We start from the raw sequence: 13,068 nt of genomic DNA, 5'->3' as shown, positions 1-13,068 counted from the left end.
TTGCGCGTGAGGAGGTGGAGTTGGCCCTGCTCAGTGTTTCGCTCCAGAGTCCGCATCCTATTTCCTTCCCTATTTCTACCTCCCATTTTTCCTGTTTTTCGTCCAGTGAGTCCTTTCTAATAGTCGCCCGTACAGATCCTTGCAGTTTCCCCTCCCCAGACTGTCCGCGTCCAGTAGCTCCTCTAGCATTGTGTTTCTCGGGGTCTGTGGGTAAGCTGTCATCTCTTTGCGGAGAAAGTTCTTGACCTGTTGATGTTTGAGTTTGTTTCCGGTAGGCAGCTCCAGGCTCTCCATCAGTTTCTCTAGGGTCGCTAATCTGTCCTCAGAGTGTAAAAGTCTCTAGCAATCAGTGTCTCTCCCCTGGCCCCCCCTGCATGGTGTTGATGCTCTCCATGACCTCTCCTAGTCCTAGTGGTGCTTCCAGCCCTCTCTATCTATCGTATCCTACGACATGCATATCAAGTCAGTCGAGAAACTGTGCATGTCTATGTCGGGGATTTTCGCCATGGTCTTCTTTACAAATTCCGTGTTCCAATTAGACGCGTACACTTTTACCAGGACCACCGGTGCCCCAGGATACTGCTGACCATGACGTATAGTCTCCCTTGGTCCATAACCATCCTCGTCGCAGTAAACACAGTCCTCTTATCAATACAGCTACTCCTAGCTCATCGTGTAGCAGGAATGCTAGTTCTGTCCCACCCAGCCCTTCCTTATGTTTCCGAGAGTGACCTGCTGAGGCGAATGTAGAGCTCTTCTCTCCCTTCCATGGCCTCCCCGGTTGGAGACGTGCCGCAGGCCCCCCACTCATTCATACCTCTTGGCGGAAGCTATCCCGCTCGTGTGATGGTTCCCCTCTCGATCTGACCCCTCCTACTCCCGCTCTACTGGTGTTCCTACTAATACCTCCTCACCCTCTCCTGCGCTCTACTGAACTCGTCCTTTCCTTTCTATGAGTTGTTCCCCCGTTCATAGGGAGGCGATGCAGTCTCACGCAAAATGGTCCATTGGTTTCCTCCACGTCCTCTGTGCCTTCCTCGTCACTGCCGTTCTTGCAGATGAACTCGTCCACTTATGCCCTGATATGTTACCCAGAGCCTGGCTGGGAAAAGCATCCCGAATCCGATTTTTGCTTTTATATAGGGCCGACTTTGCATGATTAAATTTCGCCCCTGCGCTTTGCCAGGTCTGCCCCAATGTCTTGATATACTCGGATGTTATGTCCCTCCCAGTTGCATGCCTTCGTCTGTCTAGCCCAGCGAAGGATCCTTTTCCAGTCCTGGGTACTTGTGCAGCTTGCTATTACCACTCTTGGCTGCTCCCCCGCTTTGGGCTTTGGTCGGAGCAATCTGTGAGCCCTGTGGATCTCCGATGGCTAGGGAAAGCTGTCCCTCCCCACTAGGTTGCCCAGCAATTGGGCCTTGGGGCTGGCCAGGAACCCCTCGCCTTGTGGGTCCGCTGACCCGCTTGCTTGCCACTCTTGGCCCTTGATGCAATTCCTGGTTTCCCTGTGGCCTCGAGCTGCTGTTTCCTGACATTTTCGCTGTCTATTATCCTTGAGTGTAAGGGATATTTTATTCGGTCAAAAGTGCCAATTTTGTTGTCTTACGGAGGAGAGCCGCCTGCTGTGCCACGACTCAGCACATCCCAGTCACTAGAAGTCGTTATGTGATTGTTTTTGACTGGTGCAGACGCGATGGGCAAAAGGACTTTTTCTGTGCTGTAGTCCTCTATGACTCTAGTGTCAATTTGTTGTTTTACCTTGCCATTTGTACTCTTGCGATTGTCCTAATGAGTGTAGGATAAAATGTTTAGACAAAATGTTCCTTTTTTCAGCAATATTCAAGTTGTGTACTGCCAAATGACTATTAGTTTAATACATTCATGATTGCAATTGAACTTTATTTACCCTTATTTATTACTTATTTTCTGATTCAGAATTAATTGGCATTAACCTTTTTTTTTAAATTATGATTGCTTGGCTTTTCTGCAATTACTTTACCCTACTTGCTTTTTGATCTGATTGCATGACAATTGATATGCTCTATCAAAGCATATTGGTTGATGCTCTTACTGGATAGTAGACAAAATCTATTTTTACAACAGCCTCTGAAAAAGAATGGTTTGCTGTGAATGATGCAAGAGAATTTATTTTTAAGTCAAAAAGCTCCAAATTTTCAAGAATTACAGCATGCAAATCTTTTTTTTTGAGAAAACAATTTATTGAAGCATTTATAATTTAAACATTTTAAACATTCTAAACAACAGAGCGGCCTGACACGCGCAACATCACAATAACATACCCAACTTCTCTTCCCCCCCCCCCCCCCCGCCCTTACCTCCTGACTGCCTGTATATTAGTTTCCCTATCCTTATTCTACAATGCCGTGCCTCCGCCCCCCCCACTTCTGCTGACGGTCAGTTTTCCTTAAAGAAGTCAAATGAGCAGCTGCCACCTCCGAGCAAACCCCAGAATTGAACCTCTTAAGGCGAACTTAATCTTCTCCAGCCTGAGAAACCCTGCCATGTCATTGACCCACATCCCTGACTTTGGAGGCTTTGAGTCCCTCCATCCTAGCAAAATCTGTCCCCGGGCCACCAGGGAGGCAAAGGCCAAAACATCGGCCTCTCTCCCCTCCTGGTCCCCCCAATCCACCGACACCCCAAATATTGCCATCTCTGGACTCTGAATAACCCTCCCTTCCAGGATCTCTGACATGACGTCCGCAAATCCCTGCCAGGATCCCTTCAGCTTCGGACACGCCCAAAACATGTGTACGTGATTTCCCGGGCTTCCCCCACACTGCCCACACCTGTCCTCCATCTCAAAAACCTACTCATCTGAGCCATAGTCATATGAGCCCTATGGAACACCTTGAACAGGATCAGGCTAAGCCTGGCACATGGCGAGGATGAATTGACTCCTCAAGGCCTTTTCCCATAGTCCGAATTCCAACTCCCCTCCTAACTCTTCCTCCCACTTCCCACACGAAACCCGAGATCACCACGTTCATCTTCCTGAAAAATGCCTTGGGGATAAAAATTGGAAGACATTGAAACACAAATAGCAATCTCGGGAGGACTGTCACCTTCACAGTCTGTACCCTCCCTGCCAGTGACAGCGGGAGCATGTCCCACCTGCGGAAGTCCCCTTTCATTTGCTGAACTGCCCTGCCCAAATTTAACTTACGGAGCTGACCCCAGTCCCTTGCCACCTGAATCCCCCACGTACCTAAAGCTCCTTCCCACCACTTTAAACTGTAACTCCCTCAGTCTCCTCTCCTGCCCCCGTGCCTGGATTGCGAACACCTCACTCTTACCCATGTTTAATTTGTAGCCTGAGAACCGACCAAAATCCTCCAATATTTCCATAATCCCAGCCACCCTCCCCAAACGGGTCTGTTATGTAAAGGAGCAAGTCGTCCGTGTAGAGTGAACCCCTATGCTCCACCCCCCCCTCTCACTATCCCCCGCCAGATGTTCGATGACCTAAGCACCATTGCCAAGGACTCTATGGCCAGGGCAAACAGTAGTGGGGAGAGTGGACACCCCTGTCTTGTCCCCTACACAAACTAAAATATTCGGACCGGCCCCGGTTGGTCCTTGCATTCGCCACCGGTGCCTGATATAACAGCCGGACCCAGTCAACGAATTCCTGCCCGAACCCAAACCTTCCCAGAATATCCCACAGGTACTTCCACTCTGTCCGATCAAAGGCCTTTACTGCATCCGTGGCTACCACCACCTCTGCTTGCAAATCTATTAATAATTCCAGAAGAAAGTGGTTGTCAACACACTGAGCCTATAGTTTTATAGAAACAAGTGGTTGACTCTTAACTACCCTAAGCAGTTAACTAACAAGCCCACTCTGTTCAAGGGCAAGTAGGGATGGGCAACAATTGCTAGCAATCCCCACATCCCATTCAATTTATTTAAGTTTCTGGTCCCATCCGGTAATTCTTACCAGGCTTTCCTGGAAAAGGTGGATATTAATTGCTGCAGAGAAACTTTGAGTGGAGAGGAACATATAAAGGGAAAAACTATTGTCATCTGCAGGAAAATACCATTTGACACCTAGTCAACCATTGCTTTTGCTATGTTACTAGTAACTGCAGGAAGTACAAAAACTTGATTCACATTTTTTTCTAACCTACCCACACTTGCTACAGAAGAGACGATAGCCAGAGAGCTTTGAAAGGTGTAATGCGAGTTGGAGTACTTGCCAAAGGGTTGCTGTTACGTGGGGACAAAAATGTGAACCTTGTCCTGCTCTGCGCAGAGAAACCGACTGGAACACTGCTAAATCGCATTGCAGAGAACTTGCCAAAGCAGCTTGCGGTATGGTACTTTTACTCAAAACCAATTGGTCATTGCTCAAGAAAATGCCTTTAGCACCATTTTGTATTCTAAATGTTGAAGTACCTGGAACCAAAGAGAAAATGCTGGAAAAACTCAGCAGGTCTGAGATCAAAGCTTTGACAAAGAGTCACCTGGACTCGAAACGTTAGCTCTTTTCTCTCCCTATAAATGCTGCCAGACCTGCTGAGATTTTCCAGCATTTTCTCTTTGGTTTCAGATTCCAGCATCTGCAGTAATTTGCTTTTATGTTGAAGTACCTGGAGTGGGTTAGATTAGCAGATTTTTAAAAAAAATTTTGCTGTTAAATTGGCAGATGTTGCTTACTGGCAGTAATTCTGAGCACAGCAAATAAACCAATTGATAAATTTTCAATGTTAATAGGCTGCTATTTTTGCAGAATGGGGTATAGAAAAGTGCTAATTGTGAACTGAAGTTAGAAAGTGCCACTCCTACAAAAGCTTGGTAGCTCTTGTTTAATCTCCTTTTGTAAAAGGAGATGATGGAAAAATTATAAATGCTGGGAATGTCAAACAGAAAATTCCTAGGAATTAGCTAATTTCAGCATTTGTTTGAGGAAAAACATTCATTTGATTGCTCTTTATAGATCCTGACTGATTATTTACTACATTTATCTATTTCTGTTTTGGACTTGTGTAATGCTGGACTGTACAGCAGTGCAGCATTTCCAAGTTAACTTTTAAAAATCTAATTGCAGGCAACCACTCCCGAGAAATATGAAGTGAAGTGCTGTGTACCTGACTCGGCCATAATTCTTACTTCGTTTACGGAACCGAAAATGCAAGTCACCATCACACTTACATCCCCGGTTATTAGAGAGGAGAACATGAGGGATGGAGGTTGGAAGTCTAAGATTCTTTACTTGTCTGCTTCTCTCTTCTGTTTTCTTCCTGCTATCTTCAGATGCCAATGGGCCCTAGGAGTTACTCTATGACACTTTTCAGTATATAAGAGACTTGAAAGAAAGTGGAATTCAAAGCATGTTAGCGTGTGCAAAATGTGAAGTTGCCTGTGTGATAGTAAAGGAAAGTGTTGTAGAACTCACTATTCTGAGGTCCCTTGGTATTCAACATATAGCTCCCCTGAGTGCAAGCTGAACCCTGTATTCTTAAGAATATTTTTGTAATGTAATTTCCAAGTGTGCTGGTGTTCATATTTTTAAACTTTTTTGACATAATTCATAAGATTCCTTTCAACAAACAGGGCTCTTAAATTCAGATTTACTGTCTGGAAACTCTTATAGATGTGACAGACACTTTATATCCAACAAAGTTAAAACCAAGATGTAAAATAACTGGTAAATGGCCTGTGGAATGCTGATTAATTCTATAATTATCTGCTAAAGCATCTTATTGTTTTTGAGTTGCTGACATACATACTGTAAAGCTGATTTTTTGTTTCTTGAAAACATAAGCCAAAGCTTTAACTTGAACGGATTATACCTTTTCAAAAATATTTAATTTGGAGCAAAAGTTAAAACCCAGGCACCAAAGTAATCATACGTCTTGTATAAAAACACTATTAAACTACTCAATAACATTTTTGTTAATTCTGACTTAAGGAACAGTACAAAATTCTTGAGTTTGATCAAATTTTAGAGCCCTGGTGATGTAAAATGCCAGATTTCATTTTAAGCTTTCAGAAAATCCTTGGGGGAGTTACTAAACTACTACTAATGAAGGCTTTGCGAGAGGAATCTCTGATGGATGAGGGGTAGGGGTGTAATGAAAAAATTCCCTTAATTGTTAGACTGCCGCCAGATTGAGTCTGCTTGTTTTGCTGGTGTTGACTCTGCAATAACTTACTTGTGACCTTTGTTGGGATGTAGATTTCCAGCAAGATGGTTGTTTTTATCTATCCATAGCTCATGGATTCAGTCCAAAGCCTTCTAGCATCAACAGCAAGAATCGAATCCTCTCAGGGGCTGCTGCCACGTCATCGGAAGGATTTTTGACCAAGGTTTTTGTAAGAGCTTAGCCACACCTGCCACACAGTTGTTGGATGGACTGGGGCCACTCCAGCCTTGCTTATATATAAAATGTATCTAGAGATCGAACAATGCCACTTAGTGTTGGTATCAGATGTTTTGCTTTCTTTAAAATGAAGTAAATTGCTTTCACAATGCCCTTTCCTACAAAATTGCATTTAATTGAAATTCTAATGTAAGAATTCAATTTCTATAATTGTGTAGTTTCCAAACTTAAAGACATTCAAATTACTTTCAGTGGTTTGTTTATAAGGAAATGTCTGGTATGTTATGCCAGCATTGCATATACTGCCAGATATGTGGTATCGGTCTATCTCTTTAAGTATTCTTGCAGAATTCCATTTCCTTTCCTGCTTTCTTTAACTTAGTTTGACGCTGCTGAAATACAAATGATAATTGTATCTATTAAACTTTAGCAGGGCCACAAAAATTCATTTTTAAAAGCAGCCAAGCAATCATCCATTATTCCTGCTGGTAAAATTTCAGTTCTACAGTTTCCAAATACTGGTTTGTAACGACTCCAACCCACCCTCACAGACCCCTTTCCCCCACCCTTACCTAGTGGCATGAAAAAAACGTTCTGCCAGTCAGTTAAGGAAATTGAAAAATAATACAAATTTGCACATAAGACATTGGTAGCATTGGAGTAAAATCACAGCTCTTTTCATTTGAACTGAGGATCAAAGCCATTTCAGGCTAGCATAGAACTACTGTAATCTACCTCTCTGGGCTCTCGAGTCCTAAATTACTGACTAAGATTTTCCGTATATTCATAAACAAATTCTGTTTAAATTGACTAATTAATGAAATTTTTGCCAGATGTGTTTTTGTATAATAAGGCATACACGTTACTTCTAACACTCAACTCCATCATCCAATTCCAAAATGTTAACTTTGCAGATGGCCTTTCAAGTAATTTGAATTTAAATGTGGTAAATTATACTGCATAAAATGGTGACCAAGTAAGTTACCTAAATCGGTTACAAACTCTATTGATGACTTTATGGCTCTCCTAAGTATACGAATAAACTAAAATTATCAACAAACTAAAGAGGCGTAATCTAATTTTCCAACCAACCGGCAAAAACAATTATTGGTAAATCTTACGGTTGAAATCGTTTTTTGGATCTGAGGCCATAAATCATAAAGTTAATTAGTTTCTAAAACTAAGTTATGCTAGCTTGGTAGGTTGTTCTCTTTCAATGCCAGTGTTTTAACTTTTGAAGTTTAATATGGACATGCCTCGGCATTATATCCAGTTCTGACAGTACATACCTCCACTTCCCTTCGGGTGCTGTATTGTTGGGTGTAGTTTAAAATTTCCCACATTTTGATCCTTCACTTTACTCTGAATGCAAGATAGTTTTAAAATAATGGGTACTGACAAGGTTGACTACATTTTTTTCCAACATGGGATATTTGTTGAGAAAGCTAGCTGGAAATATATAGACCAGTAATAGTTTCTAAAAGTAAATAAAAAGAAGAGTAGCTATCGTGCCCATTGTTCCCTTAGTGGTTGGGACTGGGAAGTTAATAATGGTGAACCAATGAAATAGCAGTGTTGCAGGTATTTTGCATCAGTCTACACTGTACAAGACACAAAGTATCCCAAGAATAGTAGGAAATCAAGAGGGGAAAGGGCAGGAGGAATTTAAAACAAACACTAGAAAAATGGTACTGGGTAAACTATTGGGACTAAAGCCTGACAAATCCCTGGGGCATGATGGCATGCATCCTGGCATCACAAAAGAAGGGGCTGCAGAGATGCATTAGTCGTAATCTTCCAAATAACTCTGAATTATGGAAAGGTCCCAGCGGGTTGTAAAACCACAAACATGTAAACACCTATTCAAGAAAGGAGGGAAACAGAAAGCAGGAAACTAGAGGCCAATTAGTCCAATGGATGTCACAGGGAAAATGCTTGAATCCATTATTAATGAGATAGTAACAGAACATTTAGAAATTTATAATACTGCATGGTAGAGACAACATATATTTCTGAAAGGGAAATCTAGTTTCACTAATTTATTAGAGTTCTTTGAGGACGTAGCAAGCAGTGTGGATAAAGGGGATAGTGTATTTGGATTTTAAAAAGACATTTGATAAGGCGGCACACAAGATTAGTATACAAAACAAGAACTTATTTTGTGGCTGGTGGGGCGGGGTGGCATATTAGTGTGGATATGGATTGGTTAGTTAACAGGAAGCAGAGAGTTGGACTAGGTGAGTTGTTTTCGGATTGGCAAACTTAACTAGTGGAGTGCTGCAAGTATGCTGGGGCCACAGCTGTTTATAGTTTACATTAATGACTTGGATGAAGGGACCAAGTGCATGATAGCTAAATTTTCTGATGACAAAGGTTGGAAAGCAAATTGCGAGGAGGATACAGCGTCTGCTAATAAGTAAATAGGCAAAACATTGGCAGATGGAGATAATGTGGGAAAATGTGAGCTCATCTACTTGGGCAGGAAGAAAAGCAGAATATTATTTAAATGGAGAGCAAGAAAGACTGCAGAATTCTGTGGTACAGAGGGATTTCCATATCCTGGTATGTGCATCACAAAAAGCCAGCAGGTGCAGCAAATAATTGGGAAGACAAATGGAATGCTGGCATTTAATGCAAGAGGCATGGGGAAAGGAATATAAAAGTAGGGAGCTACAGTTGCACAGGGCCTTCGTGAGCATCTGGAGTACTGTGTACAGTTTTTGGTCTCCTTGAGGGACATAATTGCATTGGAAGCAGTTCAGAGAAGTTTCGCTTGGCTGATTCCTGGGTTAATTGGGTTGTCTCATGAGAAAGGGTTGAATAAGTTAGACGTACACTCAATGGAGTTTAGACGATTGAAAGGTGATCTCAGTCAAGCGCGTACAGTTCTGAAGGAGCTTGACGGTGGATATTGGGAGGATGGTTCCCCTTGTGAGCAAGTCTAGAATTGGAGAGCACAGTTTAAAAATAACATTTATGGTGCAGCGGGCACCTGGGATTTTCCGTCCCGCCAGCCAATGGGGTTTCCCATTGTGGGCAGCCCCACGTCGTTGGGATTCCCCGCAGGGGTTATCGGCGAAACGAAGAATCCCGACTGCGGCGAATACACCAGAGAGTTCTCCCCTTTAATAGAGATGAGGAGCATTTCGTTCTCTGAGGGTCTTTGGCATTCTCTTTCCTAGAAATATGTGGAGGTGGGGGTCATTAAATATACTGAAAGCTGAGCTATACAGATTTTTGATCAACAAGGCAGTTCAGTGTTATGGGGGCAGGCAGGAAAAGGGTTATAGGGGTAGGCAGGAATGTGAAGTTAAAAGGCCACAACTCAAATCAGCCATGATTTTATTCTGCTTGAGGGCCGAATGCCTACTATTCCTATTCCTTATCTTAGTTACCTAGTAATTTTTCTCATTCATCATTTACTACTTGATCATTGTAATATATAATAACTGGCATTGAACGGAACCTCCAGTTTAGGTGAAATTATAAACATTTATGTACAATGGCTTTAAAGTAAATTTCTTCCAAAAAAGCAATAAAGATGAAATGCCAGTGAACTAATTAAAATATGTACCTTGTCAATTGACCACTTCCAAGTTTACAAGATTCTTCCATTCTTAATTCTCTATGGATTTCTGGAGGCCCTTCTATTATATGTTCTGAATTGGCTGGTGAAGTGTGGCTACTAGTCCTCCTTTGTATTTTAGGACTAACTAATATTTGAAGCAGAGTCTTTATTTGTATGATTACACTGGCCGTTTTTAAATGTGTCTTTTAAAAACAAAACTTCATGCTCGTTGAGTTACTTGAGACATCAAAAAACTCAAGTATAATAATGCATTAAATTGGAATTCATTGGATTCTTGAAAGTATTGATAATTACCTCATGAAAAGTCAGTTTTGGGTAGTATGTGTGGCAGTATGGCTATGTTTCTGAAATGACATGCCTACCTGGTCAAACACCCATTCCTCACTGCACTTTGCCAATTCGATCCATTTTAGATGTAACCTCGGTTATGGTGAAAGATCCACCGGACGTCTTGGACAGGCAAAAATGCCTTGACGCTCTGGCTGCTCTACGCCACGCTAAGTGGTTCCAGGTTCGGAACATCATTTTACTTTCTTCTTGTAGCCTTATGAGAGATAATTGAGTTTATGACTTTTCCATGAAAATGAGCTACTACATAGTAAACCTAATATTCCCAAGGCTGCCTACATTGATCGTGCCTTTGCCTAAAAGTGACCAGGAAAAATATTTTTGATTTATACTATCACTTTTTAAAATTTCCTTTTCTATTGTTTAAAATTTTTTGATTGCTCATTAACTTTTTTTCTGGTCATTGACTGTAGCATGAGGCATCCTTGTGTCGCTTTACATAATGTTTGCACTTTATCAGTATTGTGTTGATGTAATTGTTCCATAAGGCTGCAGTTTTAACCCGCTTTTATAGGGGAATTTGTAATGCTTTATGCTTAGCCTTTGTAAACTTTTCTTCACCTGCTCCATTTATAATTTTATTTTGAAATTTAATGTTTGTGTTGTTGCGTGGGAGACCGAGAAGTTGCTCTAACTTACTGTGAGTTTGCAGTGTGGCAAATACGCAGTAAGAAAAGGCAGTCTACTCTGTGTTCCGTGATTTATATTCATCTTAAATTAACTTCTGTGTAATTGTGGTCGTTTCAGTATAAATGCTATGCTCTTTTGATATTCAACAAAGGAAGAACGTGAGGGACAAGAAGTTCTCAAGAGGCCAGGAAGATGAGCTAGGCCAGCTTCTTCCTGTTTCTGCTGCGTACTTTGACCCCCATTTCTTCCACAGAACAGAAAAATTCTGCTGTAGAGATTAGGCTCATGAGTAAAGTGCTGGATATATTTTTCCAATTAATCCACCATCTTTACAAGCTTTTGTTTAGAAGCAGCAGTGTTTTTCCCATTATCTAGTCTCGAGCCTGGAGGCTTATTAACGTGCACATGACTTAGATTCTTGTTTCTGCTCTAGGCTAGAGCCAATGGTTTGCAATCTTGTGTGATTATTATTCGCATCCTTCGCGATCTCTGCCAGCGTGTACCAACCTGGGGAGCATTGCCAAGCTGGGTAAGTGCAGCTACCCTTTGCTTAGTAAGATGACTAAAAAATACTTGATGACTATGCATGACTGACTGGGTTTGGGGGAAAATATTAATAGCACAAAATGGCATCCATTTGTGATGTAGCAATAAAAGACTATCATAAAATACTTATCAAAAACAACCTGGTAGCCTAACATCTTTGTATGATTGGTTATTCTAATATAGGATATACTTAGCTGCCAGTTGTAATTTCTTTGTAGCTTACAAACACCTGAACGCTTTTCTGCAGATTTGCTTTTCAAATAGTGATGTCCAATGGCGCCCACATCCCATGAAAGAATAATAAAAATAAATCTTGAGCAAGCTGTGCCATAAACCATATTTGGGTGTAGCTAGAATGAATTCTGTTCAGGGTGATGAAACTAGATGTACACGACATGGAAAGATTTTGCTCTCAGCATGCAGAGAGGAACGGAATTGAAGGGTTAAGAGAAAAACTTGCATTTTAATAGACCTGGACATTTGAAAGTGCTTTACAGCCCAATGAAGTATGTTTTAAATGTAGGGCTCCATTTTGCCACTTCGTTGCGCCAGGAGCATCGCAGAAAAGGCCCAAATCGGGCTTCATGCCAAACCGCTCACGAGTCACCCGGCGCACTGGGCGTGATCCAGATAATCATAATTAAATGAGTGATTTGGCTCATTTAAATATGTGCGGGCTGTTTGAGGCCACAGTCTCCTGGCTCCCGGGAGTCAACAGCCACACCAGCGAGGCCTTACCCAAGCACCAATTAGTGCTTGTCTCCGCAAGCAGGGATCAGGTGTGGTGGCCACTCGGTAGACCTCGGAGGCCATTGAAACCCCTGAGTGGGCGGGGACAGGGCAATGCCCTGGGACTTCCCCTGGCAGTGCCAAACTGGTACCCTGGCAGAGTGTCAGGGAAACTGTCCAGGGGAGCTATGACCATGAATGGGAGGGTGATGGGGTGTTTGGGGGTGGGCGGGTGGAGGAGAGATATGGAGGGCATTATGAAGGTTGGGGGCTGAGGGAGGCCCTCACCAACCCCATGTGTTCATCTTGGGGACGGGGGGTATGAGGTAGCATTGTCCGTGTGGGGGAGGGGCTCAAGCTCCTTTTGAGGTTGGGGCACCCTTTCAAAGTGGCACCCCGATCTCTCCAACTGGTCTGGCTAGTGAATTTAGTTTACGACTGCTGAAAAGATTTCCAAGTGTGGGCTAGACCTGTGAGAAACTCCCCAAGCCCCCAAATAGATGACTTAAGTGTGTGTGAATACAGGTCAGGATCACATCCAAAAAGCTGGCAGGGAACACCCTGCCAATCTCGCCCAAAATGACAGTTTTTGGGAGAATCATTAATTTGCACGCAGCAACCAGCAATATAATAACCATTTTTAAAATTTTTCATGAACAAATCTGGAATCTATCATCAAGGAAGGAATAGCGAGGCATCTGGATGGAAATTGTCCCATTGGGCAGACGCAGCATGGGTTCAGAAAAGGCAGGTCGTGCCTAACTAATTTAGTGGAATTTTTTGAGGACATTACCAGTGCGGTAGATAACGGGGAGCCAATGGATGTGGTATAACTGGATTTCCAGAAAGCCTTTGACAAGGTGCCACACAAAAGGT

General features: G+C 42.5%; 1 protein-coding gene across 3 annotated transcripts in view; it reads left to right on the top strand.

Moving 5' to 3' along the window:
• Window positions 1-13,068, top strand: part of zfr (zinc finger RNA binding protein) — a 157,426-nt gene that overhangs the window by 119,856 nt on the left and 24,502 nt on the right. Inside the window, exons 15-18 of one of the 3 annotated variants that reach the window (XM_072497212.1) lie at window positions 4,173-4,338; window positions 5,075-5,216; window positions 10,353-10,450; window positions 11,351-11,446. In XM_072497212.1, coding sequence (XP_072353313.1) covers window positions 4,173-4,338; window positions 5,075-5,216; window positions 10,353-10,450; window positions 11,351-11,446 — 502 coding nt within the window. Of the gene's footprint in view, window positions 1-4,169; window positions 4,339-5,074; window positions 5,217-10,352; window positions 10,451-11,350; window positions 11,447-13,068 lie in introns of those variants that run through there. The other 2 variants (XM_072497211.1, XM_072497213.1) reach the window with 2 other exon arrangements.

The sequence above is a fragment of the Scyliorhinus torazame genome, chromosome 3 (genome assembly GCF_047496885.1).
Source record: "Scyliorhinus torazame isolate Kashiwa2021f chromosome 3, sScyTor2.1, whole genome shotgun sequence".
Classification (NCBI taxonomy): Eukaryota; Metazoa; Chordata; class Chondrichthyes; order Carcharhiniformes; family Scyliorhinidae; genus Scyliorhinus; species Scyliorhinus torazame.
Note: the sequence above shows the minus strand (reverse complement) of the source record. Positions and strands in the feature narration are given on the sequence as shown.